Source organism: Argentina anserina, chromosome 2, assembly GCF_933775445.1.
Source record: "Argentina anserina chromosome 2, drPotAnse1.1, whole genome shotgun sequence".
NCBI classification, from domain to species: Eukaryota; Viridiplantae; Streptophyta; class Magnoliopsida; order Rosales; family Rosaceae; genus Argentina; species Argentina anserina.
The window spans coordinates 28,149,539-28,172,206 of NC_065873.1; the positions used below are offsets into that span (position 1 = coordinate 28,149,539).

A 22,668-nucleotide genomic window follows, 5' to 3' on the forward strand; every position below is an offset into this window, starting at 1 on the left:
TCTAAGGAACTAGATGCATGAAAAAACTGTAGATATGAAGAATAAGAGAAGAGTCCACGTCTAACCATATCAAATTATGAACTTCTAGTCAAGGGTTGAAAATGAACCTCTTATAGGTTTTAGAGTAGTTGGTTTAGCAAATGATATTACTCCTACAGTCCTACTATTGTATAGTTCATTTACATTAGCTGCACAAAAGATTCTGAACAGCGGTCTTGGTCTTGGTCATAATACAATTTTGAGAAGATAATTGGGTACACATATTAAGTCACCATTTGAACTAATTAACTAACTAATTAAGAATCCGAAAACAAAAGGGGGAAAGCCTAGACAGTTACATTTCTAAAATGATGCCTTAATAATTAAGAGAACGATTAATATATTATCTACTATATACCATACTACACGACACCTATACGGCTATACTTAGTCAAATACATGTGAAAATTAGACAGTCATGTAGAGCAAAATCAAGAATGGATTGGAAAAAATGCAAGGACTGATCGATAAATTAAGGAAGTGAGCATTTTCCACAACATATTCAGACATAAACTAAGACATGGTGACTTCATGGATCTAATCAAATAGAAGAGTTCAGAAGATATGTTAAACAAAAGTTTTGACTTTCCGGTTGAAAAATGATAATAACTACGTACTAGCTAGATAAATTAGGCGGTCCAGGCGCGCAGTCTTAAGATTAATGGTCCAGTAAGCATAAGTTTATGCAGCCTTAATATTATTATTTCAGTTGGCATAAGTTTATGATCTATCTATCTACAAGCGTGTATTGTTGGGTAAAATCATAGATATACCTGCGCAAGTAATACAATAAAGATTTCAGAGGTAGCTGATACCAATATATACTATATTCCGAATAAAATACTTGATGTAATGCCACCGTACGTTGTGAAAAACGAACACCGATCCATATGTTAGACTCGAGTTGCTTGTTCCAAAGCCGGCCATTAGATTTGGTGAGTGGCTATGATCTCATCTAATAGATCAGTATAGCTTGGCAAAGACAACTGTAATAGAGCCTAGGGCTGGGCATGGTAGCCGATAAAAAAAAAACGGTAACTGGACCACTGTGATCGGTAGCCGACACTTCAGTAGCCGAATTCGTGGTACGGTATTACCGTACATATATACTGTAGGTGGTACGACAATGGTATTGAATTTCATCGAGTACAGTATTCCCGTACCGTACCGAGTATTTAATAGATTGATATAAGCCATTATATTTAACTAAATATATGTAATGATTAGATCTATACAGTCGATTTTAGGGTATGTTGCTCCCCCAATTCACTTTCTATGTCTCCTTCCCTTTCGAACAATCGAAGAAAGAGAGAGTTCTGCTGTTCTAAGAGAGTTCTTCCACTTCTTCAACACTAAGAGAGTTTTGAGACTAAGTCACTGAGAGAGTTATCGAACCCACCCCTACTCGACAGCTCGATTCCTTTTCTCTTCTCCTATAGTAAGTTTTATTTCATTGCTGGTATATACTCTTCAATCAAAATCAATGAACATGGATCTGATAGAAACTATGAATCATCGAATTGATATGCCTTTTAATTGTTTGAAATCGTATATGTATTGTTATCAAGGAATTAGATTGATTGCTTATGAACTTATGTGTCTTAGTCTCTGTGTATGATTGATTGTTTGATTTCTTTCTCAAATTCGTTTTTATTTTTTTATTTTTAGCTATGGATTCAAACTTTTCACATAGTGGAAGTATAAATGCTAGTAGCTCAGCCCCATCTATCCCATATGCACCAAATTTTGAAACAGTAGCAGCCTTATATGAATCACCACTTGTGCTTCCATTTAGTGCACCGTCAGTTGAACTCCAACCACAAAATTCAGAATCTGAGCCTATTGTTGGGCAGAAAAGGAAACAACCTGCCAACAAAAGTCCTCTTTGGAATACTTTTACTAGATGTAAGCTCATAAACTCTGAAACATTAGACCCAAGTTGGTGCACATGTAACTATTGTCATGAGAGAGTGTTGTATTTAACCAAGAAAAATGGGACTAGTTCAATGTGGAATTATGCTAGGAAATGTCTTTTACACCCTAATTACGTGAACATCGATCCCAAAAAATCCAAGTTGCATACTGATAATGTGACTGGAGCAAAGAAATACCACAAGTATAACAAAAAGAGGTGTGATGATAGGTGCATAGAAATGATTATCAAAGATGAGCTGTCATTTCGGTTTGTGGATAAGGAAGGTTTTAGAGCATTTTGTCATGAATTAGAACCTGAATGGCCCATGTTGGATAGAAAGCAGGTTGCTAAGGGTGTGTTAGACAAGTTCAATTATGAAAAGGCTCTTCTATTGAGTGGTTTAAAGGCCAATGATACTAGGATATCAATCACCACCGACACGTGGACGTCGATACAAAACATTAATTACATGGTTTTAACAACCCACTTTTTGGACAATAATTGGAAATTGCATAAAAGAATCATAAACTTTTGTACAATTATCAGTCACAAAAGGAGAGGATATTGGCAGACTAGTGGAGCAGTGTTTGAGGTAGTAGGAGATCACTAAAGTCTTTACCATAACAATAGACAATGCTAGTGCTAATGACGTTGTTATGGGTTATATAAAGAGAAGGTTGAGGAGTTACAAGACTTTAATGTTTGACGGGGATCATTTGCATTTAAGATGTGTCTACCATATTATTAACTTGATAATTAAGGATGGATTGAAGGAGTTAGAGGATGGAGTTGTAGCTATCTGGAATTGTGCTAAATATATTTGGAGTTCGGCATCTAGGCTTGATAAGTTTAGGGAGTTTGCTGTTTTAGAGCAATGCAAGGCTAATGCTAATGTTCCACTAGATGTGATAACTAGATGAAACAACACTTTTCTAATGCTTGAAGCTGTGCTGAAGTATGAAACTGTGTTTGCAAGGATAGCTAATAAAGATGCTGCATTTAAGGCTTATTTCCAAGAGAAAGACAAGAATGGAAAACACTAAGGTTGGACCTCCAGAGTATGATGATTGGAGAAATGCAGTAGCTTTCTGTTTGTTTTTTGAAGAAATTTTATGAGTCAACTGTGAAGTTGAGTGCATGGAAATCAGTGACTGCAAACATATTGTTTGTGGAGATGATAACATTGGAACTAAAATTGATAGAGCATGTTTTTCAAGACATGAGGTGTTAAAGAGGGTTGCTACTTCAATGAAGGCCAAGTTCAACAAGTATTAGGAAAGCTTTGAAACTATGAATAAGGTGATCATGATAGCTAATGGTCTTGACCCAAGGTACAAGCTACAATGGGGTACAACAACAATGCAAAAGATCAAAGCAAATCCTCAGACAATTTTTTTCAATAGAAGCTGATTTGAAGAAGATATTGCTGAAGATGTATGAAGAATATAAAGGTGTGAGACAAATGACACTACTGAGCCAAATACAATTGAAGTAGAATTAGAAAGAGAGGATTTAGAAGGTCTTGATGAAATTAGCAGGTAGATAGCAATGGAGAGAATGGTTGTGCAGTCTCAATGCATAAGGAATGAGGTTGAGCAGTATTTAAGTGATAGATATGTCAATCTTGTATGCAAGGACTTTGAAATTCTTAAGTGGTGGAAAGGCAATAAGGCAACTTATCCAATTCTATCAAAGCTAACAAAGGATATATTTGCTATTCCATGCTCAACAGTGTCATCTGAGAATGCTTTCAGTTTAGGTTCAAGAGTGGTTGATCCTTTCAGAGCTTCATTGACACCAAAAATGGTGGAGGCTCTTGTTTGCACTAGTGATTGGTTAAGAACTTATCCCCCTAACTTTTACAAATACCCCACTGAAGAAGAATTGAATATTTACTATGAGTTGGAGGAACTTGAAAGAGGTTGAGACTTGAAACATGAGACTTGTACTTTTTTTTGTTCTTTTACAGATTATATATGAATGGAAGATTTATGTATTTTTAACATTTTTTTTGTTCTTTCGCAGAGAACTCCTTTAACCAAAGCTTGGAGGAAACATATGCAACAACCAACACTAGCAGCTCCAACCAAACTACTGTTTAGGCAGTGTAGCATCCCTGCAAGATATGCAGCAACTAATACTGGCTGTTGCTATTGGACTTCATTTGGAAACTCTTCTGTTTATTTGTTGTTTGTACTATTATGGATGTTTACTTATGTTTCAAATTATGGACAAAGTGATTTGTAGTTGTACTTTTTATTTAGGACAAGCTGATTTGTAATTGAAATAGATGCTTGTGTTTCAAATTGTGCTTATGCAGATATATGTTGGTAGGAACTCATAACCAACCGTACCAATGTAAGTTGTTGTATACCGAGAATATGGTATACCGACTTCAGTGAGTGGTAATAGTAGCGAAAATCTCTAAACCAACCATAGTTGGTTGGTAAATGGTAACGCCAAAATATGGGTGTTATTGTACCGAACCCACTCCTAATAGAGCCATACAGACAAGGAAGAATTAATTAGCATCTAAGACTAAGAGTGACAATTCATGATCAGATAGGATGGGGGTGACGGTAATACTTCTCCCCTCTCTTTGCCACAATATCTACATTTACAGCAGTCGATACGGAACCAGAAGGCAGTAAAAACTAAAAACTACTTGTTTGCTTAGCTATGGTGGACGACGAGGTGAAGGAGGAGTATTGCTCGGTCAAAACACCATTAACAGCATCACTACTGTTCCTGCCATGAAAATCAACTATTCATCTTCATCATCTAGTATTGTAGCAAAGGCAACCAGTACTGGTGCCGCGGCGGCGGCCGACGATGCAGTGTTGGAATTGGAGCTGGGAGAGATTAAGAACAAGTACATGAAGTGGCAGTACGCCATCAACTACGTCGTTTCATATCCAGAAAACTCAAATGCAAATCAAGATGCTCCTCCTCTTCTTCTTGTTCACGGCTTCGGCGCCTCCGTTCCACACAGGCGCAGGTTTGTCTTTGATCCTATTCTGATCGATGATCTCCATCCACAGAAACTGCATTGCTTACTAGCCACTTATACCCTTATCTACTTGTATAGCACGTCGTACATACAATATGTTTCAATTATTTGCTTTTAAACAAATATTTGATATGCTTGATCTGTTCATAGGATTGCGATACTCTATATATATGATCGAATAAATAACGTTGAAAATGAACATATAGAAACTTGAATAGATGAATTATTACGTACGTAAGTACGTTTTGATCATGCTTTTATATATACTGGATATATACTGATGAAAAAGTTTGTGAGTATTGATATTAGTTGGTAAGTAATACACGTATGCACAGTCGCACATTAATTTTTCACAGAAATATCAAGACTTTGGCGAAGAATTATACCGTTTTATGCTATTGACCTGATTGGCTTTGGTGCCTCAGACAAGCCGATAGGCTTTTCAAGTTTTCATACACCATGGAGAAATGGGCGGAGGTATGTAACATGCATGCTGGTTGCTTTATTAGTTGTAATATTGTCGATCAGATAAGTTCGCGAAGTAGACTATCGTTAATTTGTTCATATATTTCTGAGTATATATGACAGGGCCTTATTTTAAAATATGCTACACTTATAATTAAAGTTTTTTTTATCAACCTTATAATTAAGTTGCATGTAAACAGTTAATCTTGGATTTTTTGGATGAAGTTGCTCAGAAGCCGGCTGTTTTGATAGGCAACTCCGTGGAAAGCCTTGCATGCGTAATTTATGCCTCAGGTGCAGCTTAATTCGATCATCAACACCTGATTAACTCCAAATTAAACATCTTAAGTATCTGTTTAATTAAGCTAATCAGTGACTTGTATGTTCTGGTCCAACGAACCAGAATCTAAGAAAGGACTTGTGCGAGGGCTAGTGCTTCTAAATTGCTCTGGTGGGATGAACAACAAGGCCATAGTTGATGATTGGAGGATCAAGCTGCTATTCCCTTTGCTTTTGCTAATTGACTTCTTGTGAAGCAACTGCCTATTGCTTCCTTTATCTTTGAACGCGTCAGACAAAGGTAAAGTATTAGCTCTCAAGTATGGTAAAAACTATCTGTTTACTTAGACCTAGTTGTTACCAGTTCCAATGAAGTTGCATGCTTGATTGTTGGTGCAGAGAAAGTTTGAGAAATATCTTATCGTCTGTTTACTCCAACAAAGAATCCGTAGATGATGAATTAGTTGAGGTACGCAAGTGCTAAAAGATTTCTTTTATGAAAACAACACGTAGAATAGAAGCTTTTAGTTTGGATTTCATGATCAATAGATGGGGATTGTTCAAAAGTTCTTCTATTATTAGAGTTTTGATTTTCAACCATGCAGTCATCAATCTTAACTGTTAAATTTAATTTTTAATAATAGTCGATAGTCATTATATTATTAATATGTCTAAGTACTAACACTGATCATGTAAAACGTTTTCCGGGGTTGTTGACTTGTTGTGATTAATTTTGTAGATCATCATGGAACCAACAAGTAACCCGGGTGCACTGGACGCTTTCGTTTTCGATCGTCACAGGCCCACCGGGACCAAACCCGGTCAAGTTGATACCAGGCCTCTCACTACCCATTCGTCTTATGGGGCGATGAAGACCCGTTCACTCCTCTTGATGGGCCTGTTGGTAAATACTTCTCGTCCTTACCTTCTCAGCAATCGAATGTGAGCCTCTCTATTTTACAAGGAGTTGGAACTTCTTCCCTGGTTGGATATTCTTTCCATCTAATCCTATAATCCAGTTGTATGATTGAGACTTTTCCCCTATCACATTTGATATATAGAACCATTTTCCTTATATGATTGACTATATATTAAGACTCATACACAAAAGAGGAATAACGGATAATACCATGCATGCAGACGAATAATAGCATGCTTGTGTTGAATGCTATGTTTTTAATGCTATGTTACCAAATAAGTATCAATTTAGTCGCATTGAATAAGCATACAATACTCAAGAAAACAATACGGAAAAACAAAATTTGGGGTAAAATCTCGAAAACATGACAACCAATAATTGTACATGATCTAATTTTCCTCGTAAGCGATCATATTGACCGGATAATTACCGTATTAACAAACAACTTGCTATACTTGTAAAGAAAGAAAATGTTATTTTTACAAAGGATTTAATCATTAAATAAGACCTTGATGCATGATGAAATAATTGTGTATTATTGAATAATATAGTGGCCTATATATAGGTATTTACAAAACCACAATCCCGTAGGATTCGGAGTCCTAATCTATTACGGAGATGTTAATCTATCTCCTAACAGGAAACCTATTAGGCTAAGACACACATAAGGGTAGAATAATAATTCTCCCGGAACACTCCCCCTTGTGTCGCATGCCTAGGTTGCATGGTGCACATATCGTTGCCTCGGTAAAAACCTTGTCAAGCAAAACAAAAACCACTTGGGTAAAACAAAAGCTTGATCGAAGGGAAAAAGAGCACAACGCACCAACTACTTAAGAATCTTAACATGTGATGTAGACTCCCCTTGAAGTCTACCAAACTCTAATGTTCCGATAAACGACGCATGCCAATGCTCTTCACATGTTTCACAAAAGTAGATTTAGGCAAAGACTTGGTGAACAAATCCGCAACATTGGATTATGAACTCACTTGATTGATCTGAACATTCAAGAACTTCTGTTGTTGAACGTTGTAGAAGAACTTAGGCGAAATATGTTTGGTGTTGTCTCCCTTGATGAAACCTAACTTCGTCTGCTCTATGCAAGCAACATTATCTTCATAAATGCACGTAGGTTGATCAGTTGTAGAGACTAATCCACAAGAATCACGAATATGGCGAACAAGTGATCGTAGCCAAACACATTCTTTAACTGCTTCATGGAGAGCGATGATCTCCGCGTGATTCGAAGAAGTAGCAACAAGAGTTTGCTTTGTGGATCTCCAAGATATCGCCGTATTCCCAATGGTAAACACATAACCGGTTTGAGAATGAGCCTTGTGAGGGTCAGAGAGGTACCCTGCGTCGGCATAACCAACTAACAAGTTGTTTGGAGTCTTTGCATCGGGGGAAAGAGCTGCACGGGACCGGTTGCTGCTCTTGGCACCGCGCACGGTCTCCACGCCATGGCGGCTGGCGGCGTCGCTGCGGCGTACGGCGGCAAGGCCGGGGTCGGCGACGGCGGTGGTGTGGGGAGATACCGTGGCGGTGTTCTCTCTGCAATAGGGGTAGAACAATCCCATGTCAAGGGAACCTTTCAAGTATCGAAACAAATGCTTGATTCCATTCCAATGACGTAGCGTAGGTGCGGAGCTAAATCTAGCTAATAAGTTCACTGCGAAAGATATGTCCGGTCTAGTGCATTGAGCAAGATACAATAGTGCCCCAATCGCACTAAGGTATGGAACTTCAAGACCAAGAACTTCTTCATCATCCTCTTTAGGACGGAAGGGATCCTTCTTGATATCTAGACTTCGGACGACCATGGGAGTAGACAATGGACTGCATAGATCCATATTGAAACGTCAAAGCATCTTCTGCGTGTAATTTGACTGATGCACCAAGATGCCGTCGGCCCTATGCACAAGCTCAAGGCCGAGACAAAATTTCGTCCTCCCTAGGTCTTTCATCTCAAATTCCGACTTCAAATAAGACACGGTCTCTTCAATCTCATCAAGAGTACCGATTATGTTTATGTCATCAACGTAGACCGCAACGATGACGAATCCGGAATTTGTCTTTCGTATGAACACGCACGGGCATAGTTCATCATTCTTGTAACCCCTTCTCACCAAGTATTGATGCAACCGATTGTACCACATTCTTCCGGATTGCTTTAACCCGTACAACGAACGACGTAATCTGACTGCATGAGCACTCCGTGGTCTGGAGGCACTTGATAGAGGTAAAGGTAGTCCCTCTGGAGCTTTCATGTATATCTCTGCGTCAAGATCCCTATATAGATAAGCTGTGACCACATCCATAAGCTGCATGTTTAGTCTTTCGGACACTACCAGACTCATAAGGTAGCGGAAGGTAATGATGTCCATAACAGGAGAATAAGTCTATTCATAGTCAATACCAGGTCGTTGTGAGAATCCTTGCGCCACGAGTCTTGCCTTATAGCGCATGATCTCGTTCATCTCATTACGCTTACGAACGAAGACCCATTTATGTCCAATAGGTTTGACATCTCTTGGAGTCAATTCAACCTTTCCGAAGACTTCTCGCTTCGCTAATGAGTCAAGTTCTACCTGGATTGCTTCCTTCCACTTCGGCCAATCTGCTCTGCGTTCGCATTCAGCTACAGAGCGAGGTTCAACGTCGTCTTCAGATATGATCTCATGTGCGACGGAATAAGCGAAAACGTCATCAATGCATGTAGTGGCTCGGTTTCGGACCGACTGCTCACTTGTGTAGTTCACTGAGATTTCGTTGTTCTCTGGCATCAAACAAGGTTCCATAGCGTCCCACGGTAACACTTGAGTTGATTCATTGACATAGCTGTAATCAGAGACAACTTCATACGATGGTGATTCATCGTTGATGACGCGCTGTGCCTTAGTCATTCGCTTCTTTCTAGGTTTTGAATCCCTAGAGTTTATCGGTCTCCCCCTTTTTCTTTGAGGAGCCGAGGCCGAAGCTGCTCCATGCCGGGCCATCGCAGCATCGTCGCCACAAGGGGCGCCGGCAACACCACGGCGTACGGTGGTGCCGCCGCCGGCCTTCGTCCCACTGTCAGTACGTTTGCAGCGGGTATGTTTGATCTCGTCACTTTAGCAATATCTACAAAGCCGTCGGGCATCGAATCCGCGACTTTCTAGAGGTCGATAATGCGTTGCACTTCTAACTTGCTTTGAGCAGTGCGGGGATCATAATGAGACATAGTGGGGACACACCACGTCAATTCCTGACGTTCATTTGGAATGATAACATTCCCATCTCCCCCTAACGACAGGAAGCATGTCTCATCAAAGTGACAATCTGCAAATCTTGCAGTAAAGAGATCTCCGGTGGTTGGTTCTAAGTAGCGGACAATCGTTGGGGAATTATAGCCAACATAGATACCTAATCGTCTCTGAGGACCCATCTTAGTACGCAGCGGAGGCGTAATAGGCACATAAACGGCGCAACCAAAGATGCGTAAGTGTGAAATATTGGGTTCGTAACCAGTTACCATATGGTACGCACTAAACGCTTGGTTAGCCGTGGGTCGGAAATGAATAAGTGTTGCTGCATGCAACACTGCATATCCCCACGCAGAGACCGGCAGGTTAGTACCCATAACCATTGCCCGAGCAACAAGCTGAATACGTTTGATGGTAGCCTCTGCTAGACCGTTATGTGAATGAACATGAGGAACGAGATGTTCAACTTCGATCCCAATAGACATGCAGTAATCATCAAAAGTTTTGGAGGTGAATTCTCCAGCATTATCCAAACGAATGGATTTGATAGGATAATCGGGGTGGTGAGCCCGAAGTTTGATGATCTCAGCTAATAACTTAGCAAATGCAGCATTCCTTGTGGATAACAATGCGACGTGTGACCAACGCGTCGATTCATCAACCAATACCATAAAATATTGAAAAGGTCCGCATTCTGGTTGAATAGGTCCACAAATGTCACCTTGGATACGTTGTAAGAATTGAATGTTCTCGGTTGAAGCCTTAGCAAAAGAAGGACTTCCTTGAAATTTAGCAAGAGAACAAGCTTTGCAAAATGAGCGATGGGCATCAGAAATTGCCATGGAGGGATGTGAAAGCACGGGAGGCATCACAAGCTCATGTGAAGGAGGGGATGCCACCACCGACGGCATGAAAGCCGTGGAGCTGCCGAGTGGGGCATGCTCGGCCACACCATGCGGTGCATGGGTAGGCACGGCCTCACCGTGCGGAGCACGGGTGAGGTGATCCTCCAATCGCTTCCGGGACTTGAAAAATGGATGACCATGTGAATTCTTAAGAATTCTAATCATCATATCACGTCCAGGGTGCCCGAGACGGGCATGCCAAAGCATATAAGAGTCCGAATCACAAAAGTTGCGTTCAACCGCATATGATTCAAAGATCCGAATGGAAGTAAGATACAAACCATTCCCAAGACTCTTCATCTTCTCTAAGATGCGGCGATGGCCTGCTTTCTCAGAGGTAACACAAAGATATTCCTCTCCATTCTCAACATAAGTATCTAGGTGAAAACCATTGGCACGTATGTCCTTAAAACTTAGCAAGGTGCGGGGAGACTTCGGCGCATAAAGAGCGTCTACGACGTTAAGAGTCGTACCATTAGGCAACATGAAAGAAGCAGTGCCTCTTCCTTGAATGATGGATTTCGAGCCAATCATTGTAGTCATCGAAGAAGTCGAAAACACTAGATCCGTGAACAACTGCCTGTGCCGTAGGACAGTGTGGGTGGTTCCGCAATCAGCTAGACATTCGATTTCACCGCGGGACATCTACAAAATAACAATTAAGAGAGTCAGCGACACAGGAACAATTCTATACAATACGTTGTAGGATATTGTAAGAATGGGAATCGGAACAAAGGTCGATCCCATCGAATGTATCACATGGCAATAGTACTACATTCTTTAACTAAAGAGTTGGAAATCATGGTATTGAAGCAGTGAAATACCAAACAGTAAACTAGGGTGGTATAAACCATCCAAAAATGGTGTGGAAACACACACAAAGAGTACCGGTGAGTGCATATAACAGACTTGGAGAAAACCGGAAAACCATGTCAAAAGAACTCAAACCCGGGTGAATTTTGGACGAGGAAAACGTGGCAGCAGGGACTGCTGCAATATGTCGGAAAAAAAAAACCGTCGAAAAACTCGTTGGAAACCCGGCGACACAGATTGCCGGAAAACCGGCCGGCGGCGGTCGGAACTGGCCGGTATGGAGGCCGGAACTTCAGGTCCGACAGGGAACGCCGGTAGGAACCGGGTGGCGGTGCCGGAAACGCCGGGCAATGGCCGGAAGACGGCGAATACGCCGGCAAAATGTGCGTGAAACGCCTAAATAGTAACTGGGTCCGGCCAAGGCAAAACGACGTCGTTTTCCGACGTTCCGAGGTTCGTTTTTCGAATTTTAAGTTCCAAATTCACAATGTAGTGCTATTGGGGTCCCATGTGACCCAAAAGCGTCCAATTTAAAAACCACGTGAGTTGCACACGTTGATCATCATGCTAAGTGTCGGGTAAATAAAATTCTCAAAGAGATCGTCTTGTAAGCAAGAAATGAGAAATTTTATTGAATGCCAATCTTTAATACATCACACATGAACTTCTAATTCCAAAATCAAAAGACTATTACAAAGTCAATGAAAATAACAATGGCGGTCGGCCATAACAATACTTGAATCATAAAGCTAAAGAAGTGAAAACGACTAATCAAAGTCGGGAGTATCCATGGTAGCAACCGGAGGCCTAGCCTTAGAAGCAAGGGGCTCGGGTTTCATGGAGATATGGTGAGTCTCGATCTCAGGGTCCTCATCCACATGATTCGATTCGGGTTGTAGAAACTTCTTGTAGGCGGAGTAAGCCTTGATCATCTCTTTGCTAGCGCGACAATCGCGATTAAAGTGCTTGAAGGAGCCACATTTGAAGCATGGAGACTTGCCATGACCGGAAGTGGAGGCATTAGGAGGCGCACGGCCTCCTTGGAGTTTGGGACGGGGACGGCCTCCCCCGGAGGGTGCGACACCGCCACCATCACGGGTCCAAGTATTGGACCGAGGCCGAGATCGGCCATGTTGCCTTCCACCACGAGAGTTGTTATTTTGGTGCTGATATGGAGCGTTCATTGATTGATTCTTTTGCTTAGGAGCTTTCCCATAGTTAGACTGTGGCGTAGAAATTCTTGTAGTGCCAACATGTCTATTGTTGTTGTTGAGGAGAATCTCAGAATGTCTCTCCTTCTTAGCCAAGAGTGCCATTAAGTCGGCAAAAGACCGGATCTTCCCTTCCTCTACATGAGTGCGGTACGTATGAGCTTGAACCTCATAGTTGATTGGAAACGTGTCCAATGTCTTATTGAGAAGATCTAGGTCGGTCTTGATGACACCAACGGTGCCAAGATCGGATTGCAAGCATAGCATATCCTGATTGAAATCATCCACTCTCTTATAGTCCAATAGACGGATGTTATCCCATCTAACGGTCAATTCAGGAAGAAGCTTATCATGAACGTTGTTGTACCGCAAGCGTAGTTTGTCCCATAATTCTTTAGGATCTTTTACGTTCAAGTATTGCCTCTTGAGAGTTGCATGGATGTGACGTCTCATGAAGATGAGAGTCTGAGTCTTAGCCATGGGTGGGAAATCAGCAGGAGGGTCGGCAAACATGCCTTCAATCCCTCGACTCTCGAAAGCGAGTTCCATGTCGGAAACCCAGCGGTGGTATTCCTTTCCTTCTAGATCAAGAAGGCCAAATTCCGGTCGAGATGACGATGACATCTACAAAACGAATACGGAATCGATTAGATTCAAGTATAATAGGAATTAGAAGGGGTGACGTATATGGTCACAAGAAAAATCGATGCAAGCGGCGATACTCATGATCGCACCCAAAACAGCGGTGCAATCAGACGACCACACAAAAATCGATTAACTTCCATTTCAAAACAATCGTGACTCCCCCAGGACCGTCACACAGAAAACATCGACCAAGAGGGGAAACCCATCCCTCTATAGTCTCATCGGCGTTATATGAAAGGCCGGAATTAAGACAAGAAGAAGGCTAATAGCGCCCGATATAATATATCTATACGTTCAAAAGCGGGAACCTTTATGAAAAATTTACCTTTGAAAGTTTGTAGTATACGGGAGTAGCTTCTCTTGAGCGAAGTCCTTGCTTGTGAATTTCACGTCTCTTGCGTGAATATGCGGGAGGAGCAATTTTGAAGGCATTGATGCGGGGACTTGCGGGGCAAAAATATGTTTTTGCGGAGCGAATGTGGAGGAGACCCTGCGGTGCTGCGGGGCTGCGTGCAGGGCTTGCGGGCAGGGGCTGCAGGGGGGGTTGCAGGGAGGGGGTGCGGCGGCAGCGATGCGGCGGCGAGCAAGAGGTGCGCCGGCGAGGAGATGCCGGAGCTGGGAATCGACGGCGGCCGGCGGAGGAGAGAGAGAGAAAAAAAAATAGGGCTCTAAAAGTTCAGGGTTTTAGGGCAAAGTGCGTGATAACGTGATGCATGATGAAATAATTGTGTATTATTGAATGATATGGTGGCCTATATATAGGCATTTACAAAACCACAATCCCGTAGGATTCGGAGTCCTAATCTATTACGGAGATGCTAATCTATCTCTTAACAGGAAACCTATTAGGCTAAGACACACATAAGGGTAAAATAGTAATTCTCCCGGAACAGACTTTTGTTTTTGTTTTTATTTTTGTTGTTGGGAACTTGATTTTTGTGTATTATTTCAAATGGATCCGGATCCATTTTTACCCGACTGTTTTCCTGACCTTTGAGCAGATGAAGACACGTGTGTAAATTACCAGATCTAATGGTCTGCACAAAATAAGAACAATCTCTCTCACTGAGAAGAATAAGAGAGAAGAAAGAGGTGTTGGGGGAGGAGGAATATAGACCATTGGATTCACTCAAGTCCACATGTCATTATCTCCATTTGCCTCAAAGGCCAGGAAAAAAGTCTGGTAAAACAGGATCAGGATCCGGATCCCTATTTCAAATACATTGGGAACAAAATATCTGCATCTAAGGAGCATATCCCCCATAATATAAAACAAGTAAAAAACACAATTGGCTGGTAAATGATTACAGACAGGACCCCCTCAGCCCGCATTAAATTAGGTGTGAAATGAAGAAAAAGAATTGACACCACACGTCACTCATAACGCCTGGGCATCGGGCGTCAAACTCGGTCACCTCCTCCGTTAGCCAAAAACACGGAAAAACAGTAACTGTAACGGTAACGGTAGGTCAGGGTTAGGTAAGGGGCTCCAACCTTCTCCGGCTATAGCCTTCTTTCTCTTTTCTCTAATGCGAAATCTGTGACGGGTGAATAAAACTAAATAAATAACGACAAAAAAGAAGAAGATAAAGCAGTGTTTGTCAGGGGTCATTATAATACTGCCGTGGTGGCATCATCATCCATCATCGCTGTGCATTTAAATTCCTGAAGCTCTACATGTGTACGGACATCTTCCCATACCAGTGTTGTCCTCATTAGTTATGGAAGTTTCTCGTTCCCTAATTCCTCTCATTTCTTACTATCTTCATCGCCACTCTTCTTCTTTTACTGTTACTGCTGGAGTTGATTCTCATCAGCCTCAGCTCAATTCCATGGCTTCGTCTTCTTCTTCTTCCATTTCCAGCTGTGATCTCTCGTCGTCTGCGCTCTTTGATTTGTAGGCGTTTCGTTTTACTGTGTTTGACTCATTTTGACATTTGATTTTAAGCTAAAATCAATGGCGTGTCTGCCACCGCTGATGACTAGTTCAACTGCTTTCTGCGGCGCTGACTGCGACGATCGGCGGCCGTATCGGTGCTTGAGGTAGAATTTATATCTCTATACTCCTAATCTTGCTTAACACTGCTAATTTGAGTTGTTGATTACGATTAGTAGCTGAGTAGTGATAATAGGATATTAGGATTAAGTATGTGTTGTGATTAGAGAGGTGAAGATGTGTGTGTTAGAGGTAGAATTTCCATCTCTATACTCCTAATCTTGCTTAACACTGCTAATTTGAGTTGTTGATTGCGATTAGTAGCTGAGTAGTGATAATAGGATATTAGGATTAGGTATGTGTTGTGATTAGAGAGGTGAAGATGTGTGTGCTAGGGATAGTCAAACTTAGCGTTTGTGCTTGACCAATGGACCGTTATATAGGTATGATCGATGGGATAACTTTGATGAGAAGGCCACGAAATCGACACGAAGCAAGTGCCAGAGGAGGAAGAGGAGGAGGAGCCTTGTTGTTCTTGGCTCTGCTTCTTCTGCTTCTGCTTCTGCTTCTCCTCGTGCTCAAACTTATCAGCAGGTTCCTAAATTTGATCCTCACCCTGTCATAACTCTAACGTGTCGATCCTGACCCTTTGATATCACCTCACCTATATGATAGGATATGATAATGTTGTGTGTTTCTCATCGTCTATTATTGTGTGTTTGTTTTCGACGATTATTATGTTGTTGTTCTTTCCTTAATTCGAAGTTGAAAGTGCTGTTTGATCTTGAACAATGCTAGGTTCTTAAAGCTGCGAGACAGAAGTTTACTCAGGAAATCTCCTTCCAGTCCAAAGACAAGGATGTCTCTCTCGCCAGGGTATTATATATCTTTCATACTAAATTTTACTGGTATGTCTAAATTGAACTGATAGGTGGTAATTTGCTTTCATTTATAGTTTAGCGCATTTGCAAAATGCTGGCACTTGGCATCGTTACAGATGATCTTATAACTTGTTAATGTATTTTACGTTGATTCCAGTGCATATTTAGCTACCTCATTGGAAGGTCCATTTATTTTTCATATTCATCTTGCATACTAGAAACAAGGTGCTTTTAGCCTCAGTTAAATGCTAGGAGATTCTATGTTGTTAAGTACTCTACTTGATGCTGCAGGCTCTGCTCTACATAGCAGCTGAAGATGAGGCTTTTATGGCTTTTAATCGCGAGATGGATGCTCTCTCAATTAATAGTGAACGAAAAGGTGTTTCTGGCCTATCTATGGCCCAAGACCTGGAGTGGAATACTGTGGAGGGAATGCCATTGGCGGGAAAAAACATTAATGAGTGGCAGGCTGAACTGGATGCCATTGCCAAAGAAGTTGAAGCGGAGCTAATTTCAAAAGACATAGGTTGTCACTTGGCTCAAGTTTTGGAGGCAGTGAATGTGGTTCTTTTTGAGTCAAGAGGCTTCAGAAGGTCACCCGTACTTGGAGATGCAAACAATTCGTACTTGCACTTAGTTTTAAGCTCTGGAAGTGGAATTGGTGAAGTTTGACCCTTGCTTCCTTTATACATATTTAGTCACTGATTGAAGGCATATTTCTTGCTGACCTTTGTTTTTAAGGCTTTTGAGAAATTCTTCTTCAATATAATTCTTTGGATATATTGATGTAGAATGATGGCTGAATATGTGCTTCCTTGTTGACAGCAATGATGCTGAGCATTATATACATTGAGGTTTGCCGAAGACTTCGTCTGACTATAGTGGGATCTCGATTTGGTGAAGAATTCTTGATCTGGCCACAAACAGGAAATCCAGAGGTGTCTTATTATTGTTATTACTTTCTTCTTTCATTGGTTCTTTTAAATGATTAGTATGGTAGTCAGTAGTTTATAATGCATAGATTCACAATATCTACTTTCTGCTATCTACCATCATATATCCTTACCTGAAGTCATGCATATTTGGTCAAACTGAAAAATTGAGTGCCTGTCATTATTCTGGTGTTTATATAGGAGCTGTTCAAAGTAACTTCAGGAAAGAGTCTGTTTGCAATTGTCAACGGGAGATGTGTTGAAGATCCTAAATCTAAGGCATCAGATCTAACAAGCAATTCACTGTCAGGGCTCGAGATAGCTACTAACAGAGACATTATTGGGATTGCTTTGGCCAATCTTGTTGTAAGTTCTAAAATCTATTTATGAAAAGAATTTTACGCATGTTAATGAGCTACAGTTCTTCTCTCTCTTCTCCATTAACTTAAATTAAGAAACAAATATTGCAGAGGCTTCATTGGAAACATGCTTCAAGATCAAATCATGGACTGATGCTGACTTCTCCACTCAGGCATGTTCACAATACTCATGATAAACTGTACAAATTCACTGATTCAAAGGCTCCTCTGTTACGACCCCAAGAACTTAGGTAATGTTTCTTTCGCCTCCTATGTGAACCACTGATTTTTTTAATGTCACTAGTGTACAGACACCAATTTTCATAGTCCAAATTAGTTCAAGGAATGAGAATATTCACCGATTGGCAGCTTGCACAGCAAGTTCATGTTGGTTTATTATACTAAATTTTTTAAATGTCATTCTGCTTTGCAAACAAAATAAAATGAAGTTACTATGTGAAATATAACAATGTAAGTGCGGTGATGATAATCTCTGACTTGGTTCAATGATATAACAGTAGCTCCTCAGAGTTTGGTTCTTATTATATTTATTCTGAGCTCCCTTTTTTCTTCAAAGGCGTGCTCCACTTTCTTTGTTTACATTGTTTGGTCATTTACCATTGTTCTTTAATGGAAATATAGAAGCATAGTGGTCAATTTCTTCACCATGTTTCTTTACCACTTATTTGTTTCTCCCATTTAAAACATATTAAAGCAAGACTTTCTATACAGGTTGGCCATCATGGCTTCAGAAAGATTGCTGATTCTGCAACCGCACAATTGGGTTTTGAGGAGAGACCATGGCATGATGTTATACTACAATAGGTACGGCTGATATTGGTTTCCCCAGATTGATTTCTAAATTCAAATGACTAGTCCTAAGTTATGTGTTGGTGAATGCCAGGGAGTACGGGAAGGCTGTCCAAGAGCTTAGCATATGCATGGCTTTTGCCCCAGAAGAAGAGGCAGAAGTTCTTGAACCATTTGTTGAGATGTTGCATCTGCTGCGGCTTGAATCATCATGGAAATCTTTAGAGCACTCAAGTCAAGTGAAAGTCTCTTAACTCATTGTGTACATAACCGGCAATCTCTGAGCTTACTTGAACTGCATTTGCTACTGTTAATTTGTACCAGAATTCTTACCCGCAAAAATGTATAATACCATGAATATGCACGAACTAGGGTTGATATTGGCATTACTTGAGATCCTTTTCCAGTATTGTGAGAAAGTATAACAAGGCAAGAATCTACAAACTACAAAATTACAAACCATCTGACATACAAGTCGTCTTAGGTTGGTCCAACATCATCCGCATATATGTCGGCCTAATCTTTTCTGAGTATATCCCTTGAAGAGTACATGTATAATTCATTGTTTCCGTTGCATCTGCTTATAATAGATCATCCCAAGATTAGCATATTCATACTTTATAGACCATCACTAGCGCAAGCAATCCTCACTTGATCCATCAGATACTCTTGAGGCTGCAACCCGTCTGCCTTCATCTGATACAGAAACTTAAGGGCTTCAATGTGTAACCCATTCCGCAAGTAACTTGTGAGCATGGCATTCCAACACGCAGTTGATTTTGTATCATGGATTGTCTGGAACACCAGTTTCGCATCTCCAAGTAGTCCATTTCTTCCGTACATATCGACCAACCCACAGTGCAGGAAATAATCGGTTTCAACTCCAAGTTTGATAGCATTGGCATGAACTTGTCTTCCGCTGAGGCCACGATCATACATCCTCGCACACGCCCTGAGTACACAAGAGATCATACAAGTGTTCTTGTTTATCCCAGCCCTCCCTACTTCCTTGAAGTCACTGATCACATCGAAAAACCGCTCTCCTCTAGAGTTGTTGATCATTCTAGCGGTCCATGTCAGGGCATTAGGCTGCGAGAGCCCCAGGGAGGCGCGGTGCGCAGCTCCGTGGCACCTCAATCTGCTGTAGAAGTTGATCAAGGAGGCGGCGACAAACATATCATGATTAGCGTGACCCAACTTGAGGCAGCAGCCATGGAGTTGCTCCCCTAATCTCATTTCCATCGCAGCGTCGAGAAGGCAAGCCATGATCCAAGCAGGAAACTCAAACATGCTGACATCATACTCCTTTTGGTGCAGCATGGTCAGAAATAACCTCAAGGCTTCCGGGTAATCGGCATTGTGGGCATAAGCAGCTATCAAGGTGGCCCATGAGTTGAAGTCCTTGCGCGGCATTTCATCAAACAGTTGGTGGGCACTGTCTAAACGACCGTTGCTGACGTGACGCAGAAGAAGGCGGTTGAGCAAGTGTAAAGGAGGTGGTGAGTTGAGGCGGCTCTTCCTAGTAAGATGGGCCTGTAAGTCGAGAGCTGCGCCGGAGTCGGAGCAATCGTTGATCAGAGAGGCGTAAATGCTGTTGTCAGCTGTAGCTGCTATTGGGACTAGGAGGCCATCCATCAGCCGCAGAATATCGGAGGTGCTGCATCTCGACTCCTTCCCATTCTTCTTCTTCTTCCTCCTCCTCTTGGTAGTCACAGTTGTGTGGTTCTTCCGGTGGGGCCTGATCGGCGGCGTTGGAATTGGAGGAGTACTAGTATTGTTAGAGTAGAGAGTGTTTGATTTTGAACTAGGCGGGAGAGGTAACCTGACTTTGGGTAACATGGGCGGGTGCTTCTGGATGGTAGCTGACAATCTAGAATGACATTGCCACTGATCACAAGCGCCATGAGCAAAGCTTGCTCTTACTGGGGCTGCCATTCCCATGTTGGTTGATGATCGGCTAATTTGTTCTGGTTTGAAAATACGACTCTTAAACTAATATCATATTCTATTACGAAAGTCTGTGTTACGAGTCGAACTCACAAGACACAACTCACAAGCATCAAGGGGAGGGGCCTTTACTAAAAAAAAAATTCAGTTGTCAACCTCACTGTTGTGACAGGTCCAAAGAAAACTTGTGTGAAAGGGAGGAATTCTAAATGTAAAAATTTGTTCATATCAATTTGTTCAGGTAAATATCGCCCGTAAAAGATGAAAGAATGGATTCCCGCAGAGTCCCGCTCCAGTTTCATCTAGTGCAGTAATCGAGTAACAATTCCTCTGTGAAGAACTGGGAGTTTGGGTTATGCCACCTAGTTCTACAAGTTAAACCCACCCTTATTTACTTTCTCATTTTTGATGAACATAAGCTAGAAATTTAGATACCGCTAGGCGTAGAATCTCTCAATGGACTCAAATATGGTCACATGGGAAGTGGGGAGATTATCAAGCCGGACAGGGAGCTAATGAGACTGATAAGTAAGAAATACAGGGAGCTAATGAGACTGCTAAGAAATGGGAAGCACATTTATTCTCCAATCATGAACGTTTGCCTGGTGAACTGTTCCATATTCGTTAAACGAGATCACACATAACTAAAAGAACATAAAACCCACAGTACATCAGATGTTCCTATCCAAGATCCTCCAAAGAAGGGAACCTCATCTATGAAACTAAAATCAAAGCAAACGAAAGAGGCAACATAATCCTTGCACCCATGACGACAATTGGTTCAAACAGTTTTCGTCATCATTGTCCTGCAACAGCTGGTTCTGCCTCAGAGAAATAGTCGTTCCTATAATTAAAAAGATTGTCATCGAGGTGCCAGATTAAATGTGAAACATTAAGACAGACACCGGCAAGAAAATTTATGAAGGTATCACATGGTTTTTACATTTACATATCGGAACTCGGAAGACATGCTCACTTACCGTATTTTCCGCGAGAGTTGGTAGAGGCCTGTCCCTGCCATTGCTATGTTGACACTAAACAGATTCCAGTTCTTCTGCAAATATGAATTACAGGGACCAATAATCAAAATCAGAAAATCCATATGGAATAGCTAGAAAGTAACCAAGTAAAGCTATAATAAACTATGTTCACTACTTAACTTACAAAAATAAAATGAATAAGTAAACCAACCAATTCCCTTTCATGGAAAAAGGATAAGTATGGTCCCAATTGACACTCCAAATTTGTTAATAGCGACCACAAGAACAATAGAAATAAGAAACATAAGTGTAGATGCATGCATAACTTAAGTATGAATCACTAGTCAGTGTTAAGTGGATTTGAGCAGAAAAGTAAATACATGACACTATCCAGAGTCATAGCAGTTTAAAGAAATCTAGGGATTTTCTAAAAGCAGGATCCTCATAGTCATAGTTATACTTACAGGAGTGATGACTGTACTGTAGCGTGACCATACAACTCCAGTGCATGCAACAGCTGGGTAATATCAAACAAAACACAATGATGTGACTACAACTATATGAAAAAAGGAGTGTTCTTTAGAGCAATACTAGTTTGAAATCAAAAATCAATATATGTTTTGTGTGTGTGATCAGACACATGTTTGTAACTTCAGAAAACATAAAACAGCACGATCAAACAGACCTATTTGCTGAGGATATGAAAGATTCTCCGGTGGTTTAGAAAAGTCAGCAATATTAGCAATGCTGATGCCCCATTTGAAAGTGGGTGCCCAGAAATGAACTGCAACAACAAAATTCTGTAAGGTTCCCAGACAGTACAATAACAGATGACAACGATATACAACAAATTGAATGAGATTGAATAATCTGTACAACAAACTATAAATCACAATGAACCAAGAAAATTCGCGATGTGGTCTAAGCTTACTGAACTGATTCAATTGTGGTGGATTAATCTTAATAATAGCAAATGATCGATACAAGAAACAATTCAAATCAATCAAAAATGACAAACCTAATTCGCCCAAAAGGGCAAACAGAAATTAAGATGAAATTAGATTGAATAATCGGAGAATTGGGATAGCAAAGGGAGGGTAGCTCACTGGTTTTAGGGCCGGCGGGATGGTTCCACAGCCCTTGGAGCTTTGAAGTCGCCATGAATCTCTCTCTCTCTGTAACTCTTCTCTAGCTACTCGCTCTCAAATACTTAATATCCGCTCTCGACTGTGTTTATTAAGCTAGTCATACGGTGCCACGTGGTCTTATTTGCACCTTGGTGCTTACCAAACGGCGCCGTTTTAGTCAACTCTTTCAATTAAGGTGTACCAGGTCAAGAAAAAGATTCTCCAAAATTAAATTATAAGAACAGTACA

The 22,668-nt window shown here is 41.0% G+C and overlaps 4 protein-coding genes across 5 annotated transcripts; 2 read left to right on the top strand and 2 right to left on the bottom strand.

Moving 5' to 3' along the window:
- Window positions 1-4,659: 4,659 nt before the first annotated feature.
- LOC126784325 (pheophytinase, chloroplastic) lies at window positions 4,660-6,722 on the top strand. The gene is given in 11 exon segments (XM_050509795.1): window positions 4,660-4,952; window positions 5,321-5,354; window positions 5,356-5,403; window positions 5,406-5,441; window positions 5,630-5,723; window positions 5,803-5,958; window positions 5,961-6,009; window positions 6,108-6,177; window positions 6,448-6,495; window positions 6,497-6,561; window positions 6,563-6,722. Coding segments are annotated over 11 exon segments (1,005 nt in total). The 5' UTR covers window positions 4,660-4,707.
- Window positions 6,723-15,101: 8,379 nt separating this feature from the next.
- LOC126782048 (uncharacterized) lies at window positions 15,102-18,747 on the top strand. Of its 2 annotated transcripts, XM_050507201.1 has the most exons (9): window positions 15,102-15,490; window positions 15,827-15,977; window positions 16,182-16,259; window positions 16,556-16,925; window positions 17,090-17,202; window positions 17,398-17,562; window positions 17,667-17,806; window positions 18,288-18,380; window positions 18,460-18,747. In XM_050507201.1, exons 1-9 carry the CDS (start codon window positions 15,405-15,407, stop codon window positions 18,617-18,619), a joined length of 1,356 nt encoding a protein of 451 aa, XP_050363158.1. In that variant the 5' UTR covers window positions 15,102-15,404; the 3' UTR covers window positions 18,620-18,747. The 2 variants fall into 2 exon arrangements, with proteins under 2 accessions (XP_050363158.1, XP_050363160.1); XM_050507203.1 differs by lacking the exon at window positions 15,827-15,977 and having other exon boundaries at window positions 15,103-15,490.
- A 104-nt stretch (window positions 18,748-18,851) lies between these two features.
- LOC126782049 (pentatricopeptide repeat-containing protein At1g31790) lies at window positions 18,852-20,337 on the bottom strand. The gene has a single exon (XM_050507204.1). The coding sequence runs from the start codon at window positions 20,304-20,306 to the stop codon at window positions 18,984-18,986; it is 1,323 nt and encodes a 440-aa protein (XP_050363161.1). The 5' UTR covers window positions 20,307-20,337; the 3' UTR covers window positions 18,852-18,983.
- Window positions 20,338-20,867: 530 nt separating this feature from the next.
- LOC126783449 (mitochondrial pyruvate carrier 4) lies at window positions 20,868-22,534 on the bottom strand. Its single transcript, XM_050508920.1, has 5 exons — window positions 22,399-22,534; window positions 21,978-22,076; window positions 21,757-21,809; window positions 21,293-21,366; window positions 20,868-21,156 (listed from the first exon to the last, which is right to left on the bottom strand). Exons 1-5 carry the CDS (start codon window positions 22,451-22,453, stop codon window positions 21,111-21,113), a joined length of 327 nt encoding a protein of 108 aa, XP_050364877.1. The 5' UTR covers window positions 22,454-22,534; the 3' UTR covers window positions 20,868-21,110.
- Between the last annotated feature and the right edge of the window lie 134 nt (window positions 22,535-22,668).

What these genes read in the sequence shown, in the direction of transcription:
- LOC126782049 (XM_050507204.1), bottom strand. Translation starts at nt 20,306, where the DNA reads ATGGGAATGGCAGCCCCAGTAAGAGCAAGCTTTGCTCATGGCGCTTGT.
- LOC126783449 (XM_050508920.1), bottom strand. Translation starts at nt 22,453, where the DNA reads ATGGCGACTTCAAAGCTCCAAGGGCTGTGGAACCATCCCGCCGGCCCT. An exon ending in TTCATATCCTCAGCAAATAG is followed by an intron (nt 21,810 to 21,977) that starts GTCTGTTTGATC and finishes GATATTACCCAG; the next exon opens with CTGTTGCATGCACTGGAGTT. An exon ending in ACAGTACAGTCATCACTCCT is followed by an intron (nt 21,367 to 21,756) that starts GTAAGTATAACT and finishes TCATATTTGCAG; the next exon opens with AAGAACTGGAATCTGTTTAG.
- LOC126782048 (XM_050507201.1), top strand. Translation starts at nt 15,405, where the DNA reads ATGGCGTGTCTGCCACCGCTGATGACTAGTTCAACTGCTTTCTGCGGC. An exon ending in AGGATGTCTCTCTCGCCAGG is followed by an intron (nt 16,260 to 16,555) that starts GTATTATATATC and finishes TTGATGCTGCAG; the next exon opens with GCTCTGCTCTACATAGCAGC. An exon ending in TTGCTTTGGCCAATCTTGTT is followed by an intron (nt 17,563 to 17,666) that starts GTAAGTTCTAAA and finishes CAAATATTGCAG; the next exon opens with AGGCTTCATTGGAAACATGC.